Source organism: Miniopterus schreibersii (assembly GCF_964146895.1).
Source record: "Miniopterus schreibersii genome assembly, chromosome: 12".
Classification (NCBI taxonomy): Eukaryota; Metazoa; Chordata; class Mammalia; order Chiroptera; family Miniopteridae; genus Miniopterus; species Miniopterus schreibersii.
The window spans coordinates 1,255,089-1,277,557 of record NC_138112.1 but is presented as its reverse complement, the minus strand read 5'-3'; the positions used below and the strand labels follow the sequence as shown (position 1 = coordinate 1,277,557).

General features: G+C 41.4%; 1 protein-coding gene across 2 annotated transcripts in view; it reads left to right on the top strand.

The window, feature by feature from the left end:
* The window catches only part of ARHGEF12 (Rho guanine nucleotide exchange factor 12), a 171,604-nt gene extending 149,692 nt beyond the window's left edge, over window positions 1–21,912 (top strand). For both annotated transcript variants that reach the window (XM_081152834.1, XM_081152833.1), the window contains 14 exons: window positions 1,966–2,091; window positions 3,629–3,743; window positions 5,273–5,373; window positions 8,424–8,501; window positions 9,581–9,656; window positions 10,081–10,248; window positions 11,078–11,165; window positions 11,841–11,927; window positions 12,062–12,138; window positions 12,486–12,659; window positions 14,908–15,378; window positions 16,150–16,466; window positions 17,479–17,548; window positions 18,012–21,912. In XM_081152834.1, the coding sequence (XP_081008960.1) occupies window positions 1,966–2,091; window positions 3,629–3,743; window positions 5,273–5,373; window positions 8,424–8,501; window positions 9,581–9,656; window positions 10,081–10,248; window positions 11,078–11,165; window positions 11,841–11,927; window positions 12,062–12,138; window positions 12,486–12,659; window positions 14,908–15,378; window positions 16,150–16,466; window positions 17,479–17,548; window positions 18,012–18,022 (1,959 nt within the window). In that variant the 3' untranslated portion in view covers window positions 18,023–21,912. The remainder of the gene's footprint in view (window positions 1–1,965; window positions 2,092–3,628; window positions 3,744–5,272; window positions 5,374–8,423; window positions 8,502–9,580; window positions 9,657–10,080; window positions 10,249–11,077; window positions 11,166–11,840; window positions 11,928–12,061; window positions 12,139–12,485; window positions 12,660–14,907; window positions 15,379–16,149; window positions 16,467–17,478; window positions 17,549–18,011) is intronic.
* The last annotated feature ends 557 nt before the right edge of the window (window positions 21,913–22,469 follow it).

The following is a 22,469-nucleotide window of genomic DNA, read 5'->3' as shown; positions in this document are numbered from 1 at the left end:
CAATTCAGCACAGGGACCTTGGTGGCTGTCCCTTCAACCCTTTCCCTGAAGCCACATAACTCAGTCTCTCCCTTTATGGCTCCAGTCCACTCCAAGCTGTCTGCCCTCCACCGGAGCCCAGGAAGAGTGGTCGCTAACAAGATTTTGTGTGTTGGACCTTTCAGAGGGTGCCTGAGTTTCTAGCAGAATCCCCACTGATTTACACAAGATGTTATGTGGGCACTGCTTCCCGGCTCTGATGCTCTGGGATGGGGAACCCAGTGTGGGGTTGAGACCCCTCACTCCTTGAGGGACTTTGCAGCTGTGGCATTCCTCCAGATTCTCAACCTCTGCACATGGGAGCAGGGCCAGCCTTTTGCATCTCCAGCCTTCCTACCTGTCTCCATGTGGCTTCCTCTGTAAATCCTTGGTTATAAGACTTGTGTTCAGCTGGTTCTCAGTTGGTTATTCAGGATGACTGTTCTGCGATGTAGCGGTGATTCCGGTTTGGGCCTGGGAGGAGGTGAGTGTTACTCTCACCTCCTCCACCACCATCTTGGCTCTCCCAAGAGAAGTGCGTTTTTGACCAGTGTGATGTACCTGTAAAAATATTGGAAAGGACCAGCCAATCTAGTTAGTAACTGTTAGGTATAGATGGTTAATTTAGAGGAAAACAGCCAGAAATAGTAAAAGCAAAAATCATAAATAGACCTTTAAATTTACTCTGTTTTGAAGTACTTTTGGAGACTATTTTTTTTGTACTTATCCATTAATATCACCTTAGGGATACCAACTACTCTAAAACTGCTTGAGTTTGAGGGGCATTTATTTTCTTTTGTAAACCCAGCTGCTGTTCATATTTTTGTGAGAGAATTAAAATTCCAAAGTGCTGTCAGTCTCTCCTTTTAATATGTTGAGTGTCACATTTGCAATAGAGTATGTATACAGCATTGGGGCAGCCTATTAAGATGTCACTTTGTATGTGTCCTAGTTGAAAAAATACTCTGAATTTATCTGCAAGTGCACTACAAAAAGATTTTTAACAAAATATCTTCATGTACAAACTTTTGGAAATACGGATTTAAAGGGAAGGTTGTAGGAAAAGTTCATTTGTAAATCATAAAAGCAATTGTTACAAATATAAAGCCTGTTAAAAAAACTTATCTGACCTCTACTTATAAGATTGCCTATTATGAGTAAAGCACTATCAGATGTTTCATCAGAAACTTTAAAATTAGGGCATATACAAACTTAAATTTATAAATTAAAAATATCAGTTAAAAAAAAAGGTATAATTTTTAGCAAAAGAGATTCATAGGCTCATGGATCTTCCCCAAGAGAGGTGGGTGGCATGGATGTCTGGACTCTGCACAGTGAAACAATGGGTGATTTAGTTTTATTGCAACCTCAAAAAGTTTTAACCTGACCTAGGTTTCACAGTAAGAAGGCAGCTCTGATCTTGAGGATTTTCTTCCCAGAGCAACAGGAGAGTCATTTTTGTGACAGTGTCAGATTCTAAGAAAATGAAATTATAATCTCATTATTTTTACACTTTATTTTAATTAAAATTATTGCAGTGACATTAGTTAATAAAATTATATAGGGTTCAAGTGTACATCTCTATGACACATTATCTGTATGTGGCATTGTGTGCCCACCACCCAAAGTCTTTTTTAAGTGTTTTATGTCTCATAATTCCCCAGTGTCAGCCTTTCTGTCTAATAGAGAAGTGGTGTAGGCTGAACAGGTTATAAGTATGGGAGGCTGCAAGGAGGAAAACATTAGAATATAATTAGAAAAGGCTTGGGTGTGTCAGGTGTTTCTGATAGACACAGCCATACTCCACATGTACATGTAGCTCTGTTTCCTGTCTTTTGAGAATACTTATTGGAGTTTCAAAAGGATTGTGGTTCTCTCTCACTTTGTCTGGCCTTTTGATCAGCTCTGCACCCCCTTCCCTGTTGTGCTCTTTCCTCCTCCCTGCAGTTCAGTGGGCCGGGGGAGGAGAGGCTGAAGCAGGCAGCAGCGACCTTCTGCAGTAACCAGCCTTTTGCCCTGGAAATGATCAAATCTCGTCAGAAAAAGGATTCTCGATTCCAGACTTTTGTGCAAGTGAGTTGTGTGTGTCCTGGAAGAGAAAAAATAATGCAGTTTTTTAATCAATTATAGAATAAACTGGGAGAATTCTAAGACTAAAGTCTTTTACAAGGGTTATATTTATGTTAATGTTTTTTAAAGCTATCACTGCTCTCTTAAATTACTAGATGGTATAAAGATTTTGGAATGTTGAGAAATAAAGAGAATACAACCTGATCATAATGCCTGACATAGCCATTCACATTGCCATGGAGACATTGTCCGGAAATGGTCCATGTACACTACTAAAATAATGTCATCAAAACCTGAGAATGGGTTTATGTCAAGCCCAGGGAAGAACATAACAGCACTCATACTTGTCGAAGTATATATTGGTATAGATCTAGGGTCAGTAAACTACAGCCCATGGGCTATATCCAGCCTCTTGCCTGTTTTTGTAAACAGTTTTATTGGAAAACAGTACTAGTTTTTTATTGCCATATAGTAAATTACAATAAGCATAGCAACTTAAAACAATGCAAACGTATTATTTGTGGAGAGGAGGGCAGGTATAGTTCAGGTGGGCCCTCCTTTCATGCTGTGGCTCTTGCCTGGGACCTGGGTCCTCTTCTAAGCTCCCTTGCTGTTAGCAGAGCTCACGTCGCCCTAAGTGTGTAAGCAAGATCCTTGTCCTGATATTGTCGGCTACAGACTACTCTTGGTTCCTGGAGAAGGCCCATATTTGTTTGCCTTACGGCCCCTGTAGGCAGTTTACAAGATGGATGTTTGCTTTCTTCCAAGCCAGCAAGGATGCATCTCCCTGACAGAGCTTTCTTTTAAAGCAAAGATCCTCTGATTAAGTCAGACTCACCGAAGACAGTCTTCAAGTCAACTGATAGTAACCTAATCACAGGTGTGATATCCCATCATATGCCAGGTTCTGTCCACATGTGAGGGAAAGGTTATGTAGGTTGTGTATACTAGAGAGGGAATTTGGGGGGCCATGTTAGAACTTTTAATACACTTAGTTTAGCCATGTGGATTCCTTTACGTATTATCTGTGGCTGCTTTTGTTCTAAAACAGCAGAGTTGAGAGTTGCGACAGACTGTAGGACCTGCAGAGCCTGCAGTATTTACTGTCTGGCACTTGACTGAAAAGGCTGCAGACCTGTTCTAGAGGAGCTGGTATATCCAGACGGGATCCATTGTGCCTACTTGGAATGGTGGCCAGCGTATTAGCTAACATGACTTCGGTAGGAATGCCAGTTGTAAGCAGATGTGACTAGATTTCCTGAACATGTGAAGATAAAACTGTTTTATCCTGAGAAAGTGATTCTCCGCGTTGATTGTGGATGCTCTAAGTCATTGTTTAAACAGATGACAAAGAATCCATTGGGTTAGTGATAGAAAGGGAAAGCAGAAGTGTAGTGTGGCAGTGGTCTGTCTCGGCATGTTGTAAGTTTTATTTAATTGCTGAACTGTGATGCTGTAGACACTTATATGATGAATATATGGTGCGTTAGGTATATTCCTAATAGCAGTTATAAATTCACTTGTTTCACTTTAATTTTAGGATGCTGAGAGTAATCCATTGTGCCGTCGTCTGCAGCTCAAGGATATCATTCCCACCCAAATGCAGAGGCTCACCAAGTACCCTCTTCTGTTGGACAACATTGCTAAATACACAGGTACAGCACTTTCGTGGAAATTAAAAAGCTTAGGGGAAAAAAACCAGAATTCTCTCACAGCATTCTGGTGCCTGGAGGTTTCCAAATAGTAGAGCAAAATTTGTTAATAAGATTCAGTCCAGTTCAGGGTATTTGATTGAATGAACTCCATTAGTGAGTCTGGTGCAGGGTTTGGCAGTCTGTGGATTGTGGGCCAGATCTAGCTCTTCACCTGTTTCTGTGAGGTTTATTAGACTCTGGTCATGCTCACTTGTTGGCCTTGGACTCTGACTGCTTTCGCACTACGACGGCAGAATTGAGTAGTTACGACACAGACCATTTGTCCTGCAAACTGTAGAATATTTATTACTGGCCCTTCATGGAAGTTGCCAGTTCTTCCTCTAGCATGTATCGTATTTCCTTTGAAGAAGGCCTGTACTGGATTGAAGAGGTATTTTGTGTCTATACATGTATTTTCATTAGCTTCATAATTCCAACTCTCCTGTTTTAAAGCATGTAATGAATTCAAATTTGTCAGTTGAGCTTTAGGCGCTTTTTTAAATTTTTTTAATTCAAAATATTACAGATGTCTCTTTTTCTCTCCATTGGCCCCATCAACCCCACCCCACCCCACTCATTAATAATTCTGTACAATCAAATTCCTATTTCTTATGCCTGAGAATTTGAAAACGATCATACACGTTAAATTTTATACTTTAATATATCTGCTCATTATAGTTGGACTGTGTTTGGACGATTGTAATTTCGAATATTCTGATTTTGGTATTTACATTGTAGACCTCCTTGTAACCACACCACATTGTGGGGAGTTTCATCTTTTAATGATATGAATGTCCTCATGTATTTTCATTCTTCAAATATAACCTCGAATTCAAATAAACTTATTTTGGAGTTACTTTGAATTGTATTTCCATTAAAAAAAAATACTGCTTAACAAGTGCACTGGACATAATCACATAGGCTGTGCACTGAAATTCTAGGGGGAGGGCCCCACTTACACTGCTTACAATGTAATGAGACCCACTCCCTGGAGTGTGTGACATAGTGGGCTTGCCCGGCCGGGCGTGGCTCAGCGGTTGAGGGTCGACCTGGGATCCAGGCGATCGGGGTTCGATTCCCGGTCAGGGCACTGCCCGGGTTGCGGGCTTGATCAGTGACTCTCTCATCATTGATGTTTCTACCTCTCTCTCTCCCTCTCCTTTCCTCTCTCTGAAATCAATAAAGATATATTTTAAAAAAACCAAACAAACATAGTGGGCTTGATACTTGATGTAAAGTGTCTGTCCTTGGGTTTGGTTTTCTATACTATGGTTTCTTTTTAAAGAGTAGTATTTACATTTTGAAGTACTGTCGTAAGAGGTTTTACCTGTCTAAAGACTACCTGAATTGAGATTCTGACATAGGTTCAGCCTGGTATAAAAATATTCAAGGTCTTATTATGGCCTTATAACTGTTAAAATGATATCACATATATGCTTTTTTTTTCTGATTTCCTCCATTTTATATTTCTGGTTCTTGCCCTTATTTAGAGTGGCCGACAGAAAGAGAGAAGGTCAAGAAAGCTGCAGATCACTGTCGTCAGATCTTAAATTATGTAAATCAGGCTGTCAAAGAGGCAGAAAACAAGCAGGTAAGAAGGGAAAATAAAAGATGCAGTGAGGATATTAGGTCAGTGTTGCCCTCAGTCTGGCAACAATAACTGAAAGTCTCATTACATAATTGAAGGTAGACATTTGTCAACTGTTCATGTAGCAGATGGGTCTCTATCAACTTGTGACAGAACATCCACGTTTTATTTGACCTTTGTGAGCCTCTCTAGCTGCATGTCTGCTCATTTATTCATTGAGTTGGTGACGATAGCTGTCTGCTGAGGGTGGGGTATAGAGTGCTTACAAAAAGGAGTGCAGAAATTGCCCACACGGAGCTTGTTTTCCAGCAGGATAGAATGTCACTGGACAGAGTAGAGTGTGAGTATTTTATATCAGTTGCGATGGCTGCTGTGAAGGAGAATTTCAGGATGCCAGGAGTATAACTTGGGGGGCAGGATTATCTCATTTGAGGATGGTAGGTGGTGGTTGTCAGAGAAAACTTCCTTGGGGAATTGACATATACCAAGCTCTGAAGGATGAGTGGCAATGAAACAAAATGATGTGGAAGGGGCAGCCTTACAGGTGGAGGAAACAGCCTGTAGAAAAGTCTTGGGGTGAAAAGAAGTATGGTCTGTTTGAGGAGCTGCAAGATGAGATCAGTGTGCATCATACTGAAACGCAGTCGTAGTGATATAAAGTGAGATGCAGTAGGGTGGGGCCAGACCTACAGGCCCTGTAGACTATGTTAAAGATTTTGGTTTTTATTCTAAGAACGGTAGGACTTCATTGTAGACATTCTGGAAGGAGAGTGACATGCTCAGGTTCGTCACTTCATAAGTATCACGCATCTACTCTGTGGAGGGTGGATTGAAAAGAGAGAAGTATGGACAGAAGAGCTCCCTTAGTCTTCTCTCAGCAGTCCAGGATTGATGGTGGTGGCTCAGAGAAGTGCAAGACTTGGAAAAGTATTTAGAAGACAAAATTGACAGTACTTGGTGCCTGATTTAGAGAAGGATTGAAGAGAGGTGGTGTGAGGAATAAATCCAAGGTCTCTGGTGTGCACATTTGGATGAACAGGATGAGTGGAGAAGCCCCAGATTTGTGAGGCAGGTTCTGAGTGCAGTTTGTGATATCAGGTGACAATGCCACAGGGACCCGCCTCTCAGCACAGCACTGGAGGTAAGACGGCAGCATGGCCATGGGCCTGGCATAGCTTTCAGGAATTGAGTGTGATGACGGCTCTGTTGGTGAGGCTATAGGTAAATGGGTATTTCCAATTGTATTGCTTGGAGTATAAAATAATTAAACCCCAGAGGATAATTTGGCAACACTTATCTAAATTAAACACACACATATTCATACATTCTTTGGCCCAGCAATTCTTTTCCTGCTTACTTACCCAAGAGAAGTGAAGTTACGCCCAGAGACCTGTACAAGAATTTTTGTAACATAAACTAAATGTGGCATAATCATAAATGAAAGTAATACCAGCAATAAAAAGGAGTGACCACTGCTAGAAACAACACAGATGAACCCCACAAACACGACCCTGAGTGACAGACACCAGACTCGAGGGTGCACACAGCCTGGCCTGGTGGCTCGGCTGGTTGGCGCATCATGCTTGCACTGAAAGGGTGCAGGTTCGACTCCCAGTCAGGACACGCCTGGATTGCTGGTTTGACCCCCAGTCAGTTGGAACGCGTACGAGAGGCAACTGATGGATGTGTCTCTCTCACAAGGATGTTCCTCTCTCTCCTTCCCCTTTCTCTCTAAAATCAATGAAAATATTTCCTCAGGTAAGGATTAAAACAAAGAGTCTATACATATAATTCTATTTATATAAACTTCCATAACAGGCTAAACTAATCTGGTAGGGGGAAAAAGTCAGAAAAGTAGTTGTCACTGGGCATGTGGGGACAGATATTAATTAGGAAAGAGTGTGAGGGCAGTGATAATATTTTATATCTTCATAGGAGTTTGCACAGGTATAAAAACTTGTGGGAAGGTACATTTAAAATGTGTGCATTTCACTGTTTGTAAATTTTATTATAAAAAGCTATGAACAAATAATTGAACTCTTGTTAATTACAGGAATGCTAAAATGTTTAGAGCTAAAGCATGCTTATGTCTGTAACTTGTTTTGAAATAGCATCCAAAATATAAAATGGATTGATGGGTAGGTAGAGGAATGACTAGGTGGATGGACAGACGACAGAACAGAAGCGAGTGTTAATTATACAAGGCGGGCGGTGGGTATTCAGTGTACACATCCAAACTTCCCTGGGTGTGTGGGACTTTTTATAATCTTGGGGAAATACACAGACCCTTTGATGTAACAGTTCTTCCTTCAGGGATTTATTCTACAGCTCTGTCTGCACGTGCACAGAAGTACACGTGTGAGACCGTTTCACTGTAGTATTGGTGGTTTAGGAGATTTGAAGTCACCCCATTGCCATCAGTAAGCTGTCGTTAAATAAGCTGTAGTTCGCTCGGAGCTGAGTACATGCAGCCATTAAAACACAGGAGCGCTGTCTGGGTGGTAAACGTGGGCAGTCTCCCAGAGAAAGTGATCAGTGGCAGACAGACAGGGAAAGGTGTATACAAGTATATTTGCTGCCATATCTTCTTGTTGAAGGCTATATACACACAACACCTACAGAGACAAGCATACACATGTGTTCTATTTGTCTCATAGGCTACCCAAGAAATGGGTATTCCTTTAGAGAAAATTGGGTGTGGGGAGGCAAGAGAACAGGGTTGGAGGGAGGCTGACATTTTATTGTGCGCCTTGCAGCACCTTCTGATTTTTGTACCATGTAGGTGATTTACATGTTCAGAAAATAAATACAAACTAGTTAGAGGCCAGTGAATTTGAAAAGATTGGAAAAGAACAGCCAAAGAGATAGGACAAAAACTAGGAGAGACTTTTCAAAACCAAAGGAAAACTTTAAGAAAGATTAAGTTGTCAGTTTTGTCTAATACTGCACAGAGCTTAGTAAGATGTAGTTTTAGAATGTCCATTTGATTTAGGAACAGGGAGGTCATTGATATCCAAAGCGGTAACCGTCACTCTATCCTGTCTGATTTTCAGCGTTTAGAAGATTACCAGCGTCGCCTTGATACCTCCAATCTGAAGTTCTCAGAGTACCTAAATGTTGAAGAGCTCAGGGTGAGAGATGGTCTAACAATAATTTTTTAAATAAAATTTACTAACATCTCAGTGGGAACATCAGCTGAAGGAGCTCTTGTACCATGATTCTCTTCTTTCTTTCAAGTGTTTCATCTGTGTGAGGGTTGCTTTCACTAAAGGAATATTTTAGTCTTTCACTAAAGGAATATTTTCTGTGAGACTAACTTTTTTGACAAAAATTTGCAGAAGACTAAACATTTCTTATTAAGTTTAATGTTATTGTGTTGTATAGTTTAAAGACGAGTAGGGCTGTTTACTATGGAAACTTTCCAGATTATTGAGTAAAGCAAGGTAACAATTATTTTTCCATGAAGCTCTTCAGAAAGCTGAAACCGTTATGGGAGTGATAGTAAAATACTGATTGTCACGTCTAGTACATGAGGCTTTTCTATTGATAACTACTTAGGATTTTTAATCTTCCTTACACTGTCTGACGAGGTGGTGGTTTTGACAGATTTATTTGGTGGCTGTTAAAATGCAGTTCTGTGTCACATAGAGCAGCTCATCAAGAAGCTTGCTAATGCGCTGCGCCCTGACCAGAGCACGAGGTTTTTCTGGAGCTGCTTATTCTAAAAGATGATTCTCTTACTAAGTTAATAATATTTAGAGCAAACCTGAGTACTCCCCGGACTTTTTCTAAATGCTATTCCTTAGAAGTTTCTTTGGTACCAGAGTCTGGAACTCAGAAGCCTCTCACAAGCCAGCTGTGCATCACCCTCGTCTAGTTACGTACAGAGAAATTCAAGGTGGGCTGAGAATCTGACGCCTGACTGCTTACAGCTTAATTTCTATAAGCTCACGTCACCTGTTTAGAGTGAGGTTTAGAAGGCAGTGCTCCCGAATGGTCGTTAGGGTACCTTTCCTGTTTAGAAAAAGTTATGCATCTTACTTTAACTTTTTAACTTGCTCTTCAGTTCATTTTCAATAGTTGTCAGATATCAATAATAATAGTGAATGTAAATGGTATTTTTATACCAAGAATTTCTTGAAAAGAGACTGAAATATTTCTCACTAAGTGCTTGGAAATAACTTGTGTATAATTCTTTTTATTTTGACAGAATTTGGATCTAACAAAAAGGAAGATGATTCATGAAGGGCCATTGGTTTGGAAGGTGAACAGAGATAAAACCATCGGTAGGTCTGGTGTCTGTCCGCTGTGGGGAGAGTGAAGAAAGGAGAGTAGGAAAGTTTCTAGAAGGACAGAGCCATTCAGTTTCCAGTTACAGCAGCTAGCAGTGCTACTTTGTATCATTCATGCGATTTTGTCATATGTGAAGTGTGTTGTGTAGTCGTTTAAGGGGGAAGCAGGAAACTCCATCAGTCCTGTCTCCATCATTCTCGCATTCGAATAAGTCTGGGATTTCATTAGATCACAAAATCTAAAGCCGTCTGGGTCACAGACTAATACTTCAGTGTAATAGTGTCACACAGTAAAAAAGAATTATTTAAAAAGACAATAACAAATCACTTTTTTACAGAAATGTCGAATTTTTATAAAGTTTATAAAACGCATCTCCATTTCTGTACGAATCACCTTTTCCTGCGCTTTTCTGTCTAGATCTGTATACACTGCTGCTGGAGGACATCCTCGTGTTGCTACAGAAGCAGGATGACAGGCTGGTGTTGAGGTGCCACAGTAAGGTCCTGGCATCCACGGGTGACAGCAGGCACACCTTCAGCCCTGTCATTACCTTGAGCACAGTGCTGGTTCGACAGGTGGCCACAGGCGAGTGTGTCTGAGTGTTGCTGACCTTCAGGTTCATTGTAAAGTTGCATAAGATGTTTAGTGTTATTTAAATAGAACAACTGCCATCAAGTTTTGTTCTTTATATATTCTTATGCAAATTAAATGAAATTTACTGACTGCCTGGAAAAATTAACAGAGAGTTTATACTCCCAAATGAGGATACCTAGACTCTCAGTAATTTTTGGCATTTGAAAAAAAAAAATCTCTGCATATCACTTTGACCTTTTTTTCCATGTTCAGGTAATTGACAGACAAAAGCCTTTCATTAGAGTGGTATGCATTTTGATTTGGTGGAGGGAAAAAAGGGCAAAACCTGAAGAGGTGTGTGTAGCTTGGGTTTTTGAAATCAGTTTAATTTAGCAGATTATATATTAACAGTACTAAAAATGAGATCCTTTATAAAACGCGTTAGTTCCATGATGGCAGGGTAGATTTATGACCTCTGTTTTCTAACAGACACTGAATATTAACCAACTGTTTAGCAAAAGGGCAGTTCAGAATAAATGCAAAAGAATCAGTGTTTAGTTTAGTAATGTAGATACTTTGACTTTTTGTTTAGAATAAATTACTGAGAAATCAGCGCTAGTTTGTATCATGTTTGCTTTATAGCAGTATAATAAACACAGTATAACATCTGTGTTGCACACATTTTAAGTTTATAGCTTGGTGAATTTTTATAGAGTGAACACATGTTCACAAAGTGAACATATGTAACCTTTACCTAGATTAAGATGCAGAATAATAAGGACCCTAGAAATGGCCTCTGTCGGTCATATTAGGAGAGTAATTTTTGTCGTGTTTTTTCCAGATAACAAAGCTTTCTTCGTCATCTCCATGTCAGACAATGGAGCCCAAATTTATGAACTGGTGGCACAGACAGTTTCTGAAAAAACTGTGTATGTATTAAATATAGATACATTTCTTTAATTTTTTAATTATATGTATTGGAGTGACATTGGTTAATAAGATTGTATAGGTTTCAGGTGTACAGTTCTGTGATACATCATCTGTATACTGCATTGTGTGCCCACCACCCAAAGCCAGGTCTCTTTCCATCGCCATGTATTTGACCCCCTTTACCCTCTCCTACCCCCACCCCTGGTGCTCTAAAATTTGTAATACCCTGAATATAATCTTTTACAAACTTAACATTGTTTTTGCAATAGGACTTTGAAAACCAAAAAACAAGCAGTTTCTCTATATTCTTTTAGATATGTTCTTCTAAGAACTTGTTACTTCTTAGATTGATGTTTTTTATTTTGATTCTGTTCTACTGAAAGTATATTTTCTAAAGAAAAGATTCAGAAGGGCCAAGTGGATTTTTTTAATGGGTAGTATATCCATTATATCGTTAGGTTTTTCTTTAAAGTGTAGAGTATTTGTAATCTCTGCTTAATAGTTATTGCCAAAATAAATATATTCTCTGGCAGAAGTAGAGTTTTTTGTTTGTTGGTTTGGTTTGTTTTGGTTTCTGGTATATTTGTTTTTATTTTTGCTTTCTCAGTGTATTTAAAGGACTTTTTTTTTCTCCTTCCCCCTTTGTATTTTGGATTCTTTTCACAATCCCACAGCTGGCAGGACCTAATCTGCCAGATGGCTGCGTCAGTGAAGGAGCAATCCACGAGGCCCATCCCACTGCCACAGCCGCCACCTTGCGAGTGAGTGTCCCTGTGTGAGGACTGACTTTGTTTGTCCTCTTTTGGTCAGAAAAGGAATGGGTAATTTTTGCGTTTTGTTGCGATGACATTCAGGCACCTGGTGAAGATTAAAGATGGTTTTGTTTCTTCTGCAGAGGAGACAATGATGAAGAGCCTCCAAAGTTAAAAGTGGAGGATCAGGGCGCGTCGGTCACTGGCCCGCAGAGCCCAGGTAAACGTGCCTGTTTATTTACCTGGGAGAGTTCAGTCCATGTATTACTTACTAAAATGCACAGAAACCTTTAACTCTTTGTGTTTAGGCAGGTTCTGGCATCAGCTGTTCACTTTAGCAAACTCTGCCTATGACCCTTCTGTGTGCCACTGTAGCCCTGTTCTCACTGTGTCTCACTCAACAGACAAGCTCCGTAGTTTGTGTGGTTATCTTCCTCCAAGTATTTCCTGAATGCTTCATGTTAAAAGTTAAAAGATATATTTTACTTTTTCTATTCCATTGAACAGACAGAGATTTGGTATTAGAGTCTCCCTTAATATCATGGAAACCTCATTCTCATTCACTAGGCTTCTCTGGGAAGTCAGAGATAGACGATCTCTTTGTGGCTGAGAGACATTTCGCAAAGGAGCAGCATGCAGATGGAACTGTAAAGGAAGTTGGAGTAAATTATCAAGTCACAATCCCAGATCCACACTTACCCATCTCAGAAGAGCGGTGGGCATTGGATGCACTACGGAATTGTAAGTTTTATTTGTAAGTTAATACAGATACTAAGTACCAGAGTTGTATAATGTACTCTGCAGTCATTTAGGGAGAATCCATAGAAGTATAACTGACATTTTTCTGCAAGAATTTCACAATCTAGTTGGGAAGATGATAGAAACTTTGCCCATCTTTTTACGTAAACAGACAATACAGGTGTGTCAGAGGTGATCTGGTTGGGGTGACCAGGGAAGAGAAGCGTCAGGAAACGAGAGGTGTGATTAATGCCTTGGAGAATGGGGAAGTTACTGATGGGTATTTAGAAGAATAGAAGTTGTTCAGACAAGAATAATGGTAGGACAAAAGCACAGAGGAGAGCGACGCTGAGGGTGTTCCGGGAGCGGTGAGTGGACCAGTTGCCTGTGGTAGACGTGTCTGTCACAGGAGCTGTGGGAGGCAAGGTTGTAAAGGCAGCCAGATGTGTTTTTGAGCCCAGCTGGTGAGCCTTGATATGAGATTGAGTCTTCTGAACTTTAGGATGGCACATCACACTGTTTAGAGGGCTTTTTCAAACTACAGATTAGTCTTCTAATATTCTTGTGGAAATTGTAGTGACCTCTGCCAAGTCCCACCCTTTTCACACACAGACATACACACGCATCTGTGCACGTGCACATCCCTAGGAGTGTGGATGGTCCTGGCTGCTCTGTGAGCTACCCCTTCCTTTCCAGCCGTTGACAGTCAGTTACAAGTGGGAGTGTGCCACATTCTCAGGCATATTGGAGTTGGAGAGAGGCTGAGAACGAGTGCTCTAGCTGTGGAGATGCACTTTAAGTTCTTAAGGTTATGACAAATGAAAAAGGTTAGTGTGACTGAGAGCTGTGAACAGATTAATGGAAGGAGGTTGAAGTGACACCATCACTTTTAGACTTGTATAGTAGCCTGGGCTCGAGGCGAATGGTCTGAACTAGAACTGTGTCCGAGGGATAAACATAAAGTGAGGGTTCAGCAGGTATTCAGAACAATTGACTTGTGTGGATGTGAGGACAAAGGAAAGGAAATAGTTAGAGATAATTTTAGTATTGTTATCGGAAATAAAAGAAAGAACCACCACTGCCCACCATCACCCTTTCCCCCCATTTTTTAATTTGCCAGAGATTATGGGCTTAATTTTAAAACATGTCGAGTTTAAGATAATGCATGGCGAACCATTTAAGAGGAAGTGATGAGCAGGAAATTGGAGTTTAAGATTGGAACTTTGGAGAGGGGCTAGTGAGAGGGATGGATTTGCATGTCAAAGCCGTAAGCATTCTGGGCCCCTCTCAGGCAGAAAGACAGGGTCAGAGACTCAGACCTTTGGGAGAAACAGAAGATAGAGATTAAGCCAAAGTTGAAAGTAGGGAGTTAGTATAGTTCTCTAAAACCTGACTAATTCTAGATTCTCCTGAATTAACATTGATAATGATTTCTTTTTTTAATTTTTGTTATTATTAATCTATTCCAGTTAACATTTAGTATTACATTAGTTCAGGTGTATGACATAGTGGTTAGGCATTTATAAGTACAATTAGGATTTCTGATGGTTTGACGGACCTTGTCCCAGTAACTATTATTGTATGAATGACCTTACAGCTTACACTTGCCCATTCAAAGTTAAATTGGTTCTATTTTTAACTACCTAAGGAAGCTACACCATGAGTAAGGTCATTTTTAAAACCTAATATTTCCTTATCTGTTGAAATTATACACACTGCCAAATCATTAGAATTAATTTTTTTTTCTTTTCAGGAAAGTTTATTTTCTACTTCACCATTTAAGGAAATTCTTTAGGTTATTACAAGTGATAAAATTTATATTCTGTGTGTCTAATAAAATTAGAAAAAATAATGCCTGTGTGTATAGTGTCTGCTTCTGGAAAAGTAGAACTTTCAGGGTATTTTTGTCTAGCTTAACAAACTTTTTCAACATCCTTAGGTATTATTTCAGTTACATGGAAGAAAGAAATACAAGAAGACATGGTATTGGTTCTTGAGCAGGTCTGAGGAGAAGCCCTCCATGTCACAAATATCTAGGTGTTTCGAGCCTCGTTTAATATTCTATTATCTGTAGATGGTGCTTTATTTCATTTTTCAAACAAAACAAATAATATATGAAATTAATATTTTGACTCTGTGTTACTAAAAGGTGCTTACTTTTAGAGATAACTGCTAATTGCACTGATTTAGTTTTGGCAGTCTGAGTTTACAGCTGTGAACCTGCATTTTCCCTCCTTCCTAAATCTTTCAGTGGGTTTGTTGAAGCAGCTGCTGGTACAGAAGCTGTGTCTCGCTGAGAAGAGCACTCAAGAAGACTGGCCACAGTTCTCAAGATACAGAATGGCCTCTCCAGGGGTGCAGGCAGACAGGGGAACCCAGAACTGTGAAATGATTAAGGCCTATCCTCCTGGTGAAAGACAGATGCCCCTTAGAACTGGAACTGGTGTCATTTCAACTTGCTACAGTCCACGGACTTCAGCTGAGTCTTGTGCTCCACGGGATTCTGTGGCACTGGCGTTCCACCATAGCCAGGCAAGCGGCGTTTCAGTAACGAGCCCCATGGTGGTGACCCCAGAGGCTCCTCCTGCAGAGCCAGAAGGAGGTCTGGATGAGAGTGGAGAGCACTTTTTTGATGCCCGTGAAGTGCATAGTGATGATTATTCACCAGGAGGCGATGGAGCAGTTCAAAAGGAAGAGAAGGGTGTTACCCTACACATCTCAGGCGAGTTCTTTCATCTACACCTTGACTTTGATTGCCACACACTGGGCCTGCGAGTGCTATGTGTGTGTGTGTGGCATTCTTTATTTCACTCCATAATTATTGAATCGACTCTAGGTGCTGGGAGATACAGAATTCAGTAAACATAAAAATCAACTATTCTCATGAAGCTTGAGTGCTGGTAGGGGAGAGAGTAATGATAAATAAGTAAACAAGTAAGTAGACGTAAGATAGAAGAAGTATTCACAGGAAAAATAGCTCACAGACTCGGGAGCAGAGAGTAACGGGGGCAGACAGGGTGACCGGGGAAGGGGCCTCTGATGAGGTAGCAGGGAGCGGAGGGAGACCCAGGAAGAAGCTCCCGGTGGCTGAGCAGAGCTCCAGCCAAGGAGAGTACAGGCTGTGCGGAGAGCAGGCGCTTCGTGGTTGGAGGACACGGTGCGGGAGAAAAAATGGTAGAGGTGAGGCAAGAGAGGTATTTGGCAAGGGAAGTGGTAGCAGGATCATATAAGGGCTTTGTAGTTTTCAGCTTTTAACTTCTAGAATGCTAACTTACCTGAAATTGTTCAAAAAGTACCATGAGAGTTCGCTAAGTTTACCTTAAACCTGAAGTGAGAAAATTCTGTTAGTACTTAAAAGTAAACAGGAATTTGGGAATTCATGCCTTCACCCTCTTTAATAGCTTTTAAAGTTGTCACCATATCACCCTATTTCTATTTTCTGGGGTGTGGATGGCACCGCTCATCTCACAAACTGTTCTGTCTCTGTCACCAGGAAACTACTTGATCCTCGATGGCTATGAAACAGTGCAGGAGAGCTGCACCGACGAGGAGGCTGCTTCCTCACTCACCCTGCAGCCCACCGCAGGCCTTCCCTCTGTGGACCCTACTCAGCAGCAGCAGCATTCTCCCCAGAATGCTTTTTCTGATGACACAACTTCACCACTCACCCCAGAATCCCTGGCTCTGCAGCACTGGGGAGCAACAGGGGACTCCTGCTTTGAGATGCAGAGGCCCCCCACTTGTGCAGCTTCACAAGACCAGGTCCTGGAGTACATTTGTAAGATAGAAGCTGACCTCGAACACCTAAAGGTACCTCAGACTCCAGCATCCTTAGGACTCAGTTAGGCAAAACACATTTAATAGAGAGGAAGGATAGAGGGATTGAAATAGGATGGTAATAAACTCGTTAAGATTGTGAATTTGTATGTTTTCTCTGACCGTTAGCCATGGAAGGGCCAGCATGAAAAGCTGAAATTAGCATTGTTCATCTGTTTACAAATCACAAAAACAGAAAAAGTTGTAGCACTGTCAACTATTTATGGGAGGGGTGGGGTCTAAATTTAAGAACCTAAGTGCTTTTGAGGTTGTTGGCCGGCCACGGTGAGAAGAGGTGAACAAATAGCTGAGATCAGTGGGTTGTGCAGCTACGAGTCTAGGCTGAGTTATCAGGTGATAGTGCTGGTTTCCCAGAGGCTGTAAAAATAGCAACCAGCCCCTGTGGCTCCCGTCATCTAAAGACCTGGGCATGAATGAGATTTTTGTAAATTTGTAGTTGAAGTTGTCAATGCACTAGCCTCCTTTTCAAAATTGACAGACTTGGTGACTTCTGAGGAAAGGACTTCATTTAAAGTGTGCGTCAGGAGGACAGCTGCCAGAGCCCATCTGTCTTTTCATCACATCATCCAGTTGTAGGCTTGAGGGACAGTGTTAAAAATGTTCTTAGCCTGTAGCTAAAGGCTGGTCTCTGTTAGTATTTCTTTTAACTTCCAGCGATAGATTCCCCTTCTTCACGTGGGAGTGCCATCCTGGGGCTGATGAGAGGGGGCATCTAAAAAGGCCATGCAACTCCTGGGGGTGGGCGAGTCACTGGTCACTTCTACCAGTTGCTCTCTCCTCTACTTTCTTTTTAGGTTACTCGTTTAAGGCATAAACAGGGAAAAGGAAAGAAATTTACTTTTTTCCTCCACTAACAAAATTTTATATGTGTTTATGTTAAAATTTGGAAGCATACGTACCTGTAATATTAAAAAACATTTTTATTATTTTCAAAAATAATTTTTTATGGCATTCAGATGAAAAACCTATGGGTTTTACTTTGCAGAAGGTGGAGGAAAGTTATACCATTCTTTGCCAAAGGCTCGCAGGATCAGCCCTCACAGACAAACACTCAGGTACGTGGAAGTTGTCGATTCCAACTCTAGGATTGTTCTGCCTGAACCAATACATTGGATGAAATGATTTCTCTTTAAAGCAGAAGCCTTATGAGATTCCTTTTCTTTTTTGTCTTTAAAAACTTTGTTTCCAAACATCAAAAACCACCCCCTCTTCTCGTTGGCAAAGCAGAAGGCAGAGTGGCAGTGAGCCTGGTGACGCTAACTCCCCATGAGGTTTGCCAGTGCTCCGGTCACTGCCTGGCGGTGGGAGCTTGGCCTCCTCAGGCCTTGCTGCCCGTTTGTCTCCCCAGGACTGCAGGGGGATGTGTCCAGTGTAGCCATTTGTATTCATTTGCTCTTGGATGAGGCTGTTGTGATCCAGAAACGAGGATATAACCCCGCCCACAGATTTCATAGGTATTCTCTGAGTGTTGATTTGTTTCTTCTTAATTTTATCCCCATTTATCTTTATTCTTCCCAGAAAAAAGCTAGAGCTGCGTGTCCTAGAAGCTGTCGGATTTTGCGCATCGGCCATGTACCAGCACATCCTGGCCCCAGCGTGGATGAACAGAGAGCGTGACAGAGCATCTGCCTGTGAAGCCCCTGGGGTTGGCCATGCCCAGGGGCCCAAGCAGGACTAGTTCTTCACAGCCTGGCAGGTGCACTGCTCTGTCACTGAGGGAGTCCATTCCCTACTCTGCTCTCCTCACTATCAGAAATTCATTTTGATTCAGAACAAAAACCAAATGTATAGATTTTTGGGTGTAGGATATGAAATTTTATTTAGACTTAAGAAAATGATAAAATCAGATGTATTTATTTGACTTCATTCCAAATTTGAAGGCACATTTTAATTTTAATTTTGCTGTGTTTTGTTTTAATTGCATAGTGAGAATTTTAGCCCTTTATATTTAGTACACCCAAGAATCAGTCGCGCCTGAAGCAGAGAGTTCAGGACGGGATACTAGGAGGTTGACTAGAGAGGAAGAGAAGGGAAGGCAGTGAGAAGGGAGGAGCAGCAGCCTTCTGCACTGTACCCCATGCCCTCTGCTGTCCCGGAGGCTGCTTGCTGACCCTGACCTCAAAGGCGTGTTAGTGCCTGTGGCTCGTGTGTGCAGGGGCCTTGAGCTGTCTGCCACCCAGGTGGGCGGAGAGTAGGTGGTTTCCTCCCATCTGAGGCAAGCACCTCTTCTCTAGCTGGAATCAGCCCCCAGTGACAAGAATCCTCAAATGTACTAAACAGCAGACACTTGAAAATGGGTGTTTTCTTCTGTTGTTTTCTTTTCTATTGAGGGTTGGGATTTGGGAGGGAAAGGAAAGCAAATTTTATTTTCTTGACTGTAAATTTGTTTTTCTTAACATTGTTTCATTTTTTATAATTATACATTGGACTTCAGCACTTGTGTACAATTATTCCTGCAGATTGTGCAGGAAGTAAAAATAAAAAGCAAATAGAGATGTTTCAGATGGTGGCGGCGGGGGGGGGGTTTGCCGAGGAAGGGTGGGGTGGGAGCAGGTAAAAGGGTTTGGGAAGCTGATGTAACTGAATCACTACTGAGTTGAACAATGGCTGTCATTAGCCACAGGTACTGCTGATTATATGGCCAGTAAAATTTTAGTACCTGGAGGTTTGACTCTAATTTTTGCACTGATGGTGCCAAAGGGCTCTTTGAGTTAGAAGGAGAGCCAAGAGTGGAGTGGAGAGATGTGGGGAGAAAGCAGTGCTGCTCAGACCAGCTCAGAAGCACCTCCTCTGCCTTTGCTGCTGGAACTGTGTCCACACTGGTGCCTGACCAACGGTGAACATTGCAAACCAGACACACTGGACCCTGCAGGCAGGGTGTTGGTAACCGCCCTACAGGGGATAAATGTTTCAGATTTGTAACTCGAGAACTCCTTCAATTATATTGGTTTTCTGTGACTTTCTTGGTGCATCAGGTATATATGTTTTGGAGTAGTTTTGCCAACTAAAACTAAATCATTCATCAAATCTTAAAATTCAGTTAATATGCAGGGAGTTCATCCACTGCTCTTATCTCTCAGTTGTGCCCTCTGAACTCCAGGTAGTCAGGATGTAATTTTATTATTCTCTGCAGTCCAAATGTGTGTGTATGTGTGTGTGTACTCATCACAAATGGTAAGGATTCCCATTACTTTTATAAACACCACTACAACTTATAATAGACTCATCAGTGTCCAGATTCCTGCTTTTATCTTTTCAAAACTGATCTGTTTTTAAGTAGACTGACCAGCTTGAATTGTTGGACCCTCATTTATAAATTAGAATCATATTTTGGATTGTAGACCAAGTATAAATTACATCAGAGTGGGATTTAAAATTTTAGAAGCAGAAACTCCTATGTAAGTGGAACTTGAACTTTCTGATCTCTTAAGAGAAGCAAGTAGAAACTAAATGGTTATGTTGTGCTGCTGGAGATAATGCATTCACTCCCAACTTAAAGGGTTCCACCTTCGCCACTTGACACTAATGCCATCAATGGACAGTTAATCAGGAGAAAGGTAAATATAAATAGAACTTTCATCTTACCTTCAGACACTACAGGGAAATTACATAATTCCCTAGCATGCATTTAAGAAACTTTGTAGGTTAGCAAAGTTTTGGTTTCTCTTCTGGCTCGACCAATATCTTGTCTTTTGCAACGGTTTGCTTTCCTTTCCCTGCAGTTTAGCCTTTCCTTGGAACCATAACAGGGCTCACTGGGAACATACTTTGACCACAGCTCTAGTACTTCCAAATAAATTTATATCTAGATTTTCAAACAAAGTCCCAAAGTGAAGTCTAATTTTGAAAAGATCCCACAATTTTGAGTGTTCTTTTTATCTTACCAGCTGAATTTCTTCCCTCCTTCTCTCTAGCCTGGCCGCCCGCACCTTCCATTTTATTTTGGCCACTGTAATCACGTCCATTTTACTTTGACATTATATCTGCCTTTCAGGATGATGGGATTCATCCTGTCCTTGAGTGGAAATGGTAATCAGAGTCATTTTCTCAAAGTCACAAGACTAGCAGTTGGAATCGCTTCCATACAGAAGAATCCCAGGGTAGGGCAGAGCCACGTCCCCAGGCAGGAGAGGGGCTTAGCGCCTGGCGGGCTGCTGTGGCCTGTGCGCTCACGTCAGGGCCTAGCGGCTCCTTTGCTGTTAAGTGGCAAGTTACATTTTAAGTAAGAACAGAGAACAAGAGTTAGTCAAAGCAGGCCCGTCAGCACTCAGGGTGCTCTAATTGAAGATACGACGACTGCCCTGGGCGCCGCGCGCCTTACAGACCTGGACGCCCACTCCCCTGCACTGCTCCAGTCATCTTGGCTTGTCGAGCCTAAACCGTAACTATTGCCCGGCAGGGGAGGTATATCTCATAAGCTTTTTGCTTTTTTATGAAATGTACCTGTCTTGCAGAGTAATAAACAGTTACAATTTCGGCACAAAGGGAAAGAAGTTTTTATTTGATTTTGGAGGCGAGGGTAGGGAACTAAGGTGAGAGCAGAGGAGGAAAATCTGTTTTTTCTTATTTTTAGAAGCTAAAGAAAATACGTTTTATGGGTTGTCTTTAGTTTGTATACTTTTTCCTTTTTGATGTTGGTACATTTGGTGTGCTACACGAGCTCCTGTGTGGTGGCCGGAAGCTCTGATGGTGGGTGGTGCGGTGTTACTCTGAACTGCTGGAGCTCTGGTCAGTATTTCCGTCCCTGGAGGTCACTGAGGCACCATTGAAACTGAGCACAGAGGACCTGGAAACAGACAATCACAGGGCATTCTATCATCTCTGCTGGCTTTTCCTTCCTAATATTACAATTTTTGTTTTGTAAATCATGTTTTGTTCACACTTTCCTGCCCCTTTTCAAAACGTTCTGCAAAATTGTTCTTTCCTCGAGAAGAGTTCCTTTGCTTCATTCCTTATGCCTCCCCACTGGTTCTGATGGTGTTGATAATAACTGGGCGGGAAAAATGGACCTACAAGGAAGCGCTGCCTGCGGGCTCCAGGCCCACACCTAGGCAGAGGTGCCGCGGGACAGCTGTGGGTGCCCTGCTGGTGGCCAGTGCTCCTCTTCCTCCCAGAACATTGGTTCTCCTTGTTCAGCCTACAATCATGTGCTCTTAACAGAAATTACTTGTAAAAATCTGGAACTATCTTCAAAAAAACTTTATTAATAATCATGTATTTTTACTCATCATATTTTGAAATACCTAAAAGACTTTATTGTTCTAATTGTCCAGATGTACCTTTGTAAAATAGCTCTTTTATGAATTAGCTGATAAGGCTGTATGTTTCTGGAACAAAATACTGGTCATCTAAAAACTTTTTTTCTGGGGTCTGGGAAAATAGAAAATGAAAGTTCAAATATTAAATATGCTTAAAGGAACCAAGTATGTGACTTTTTATTTGCATTCTTGATTTGTCTTACACAAATTCCAGAAAAGTTTAGGTGCAAAGGAGGTCTTAATTAACCTGCCTGGCAGTGGTGATTCAGCATCTTCCAGCTTATTAGAGCATCTTTACTAGTGAGGCTCCCGCAGTGTGTAAGCTTCGGTGAGGACACCAGGAGCTGGGACTGCCTCACCATCTTTGCAACTTTGTTGTTTTCTTAAAACAGCTTTATTGAGATATAATTCATGTATAAAATTCACTCGGCTAAAGTGTACAGTGCAATGACTTTGGGTATATTACATTATGTGTTTTAAATTGTGGTGAAATATATGTAACGTAAAATTTGTCCTTTGAGTTATTTGTAAGTGTACAATTCAGTGGGGCTAATGGGGCAGTCTTTATGACTCACTTGAAGGTAACTTTTGTTTGGTGCTCCCCTGAATGAAAGCATGATGTCTGTTGCCACTCTTATCCCCAGGGCTGGATCCTGTTATGGATTTCATTCCAGCTCAGATGACTCGCTGAGCTGAAGCTTTTTTGTTGGTTCTGACA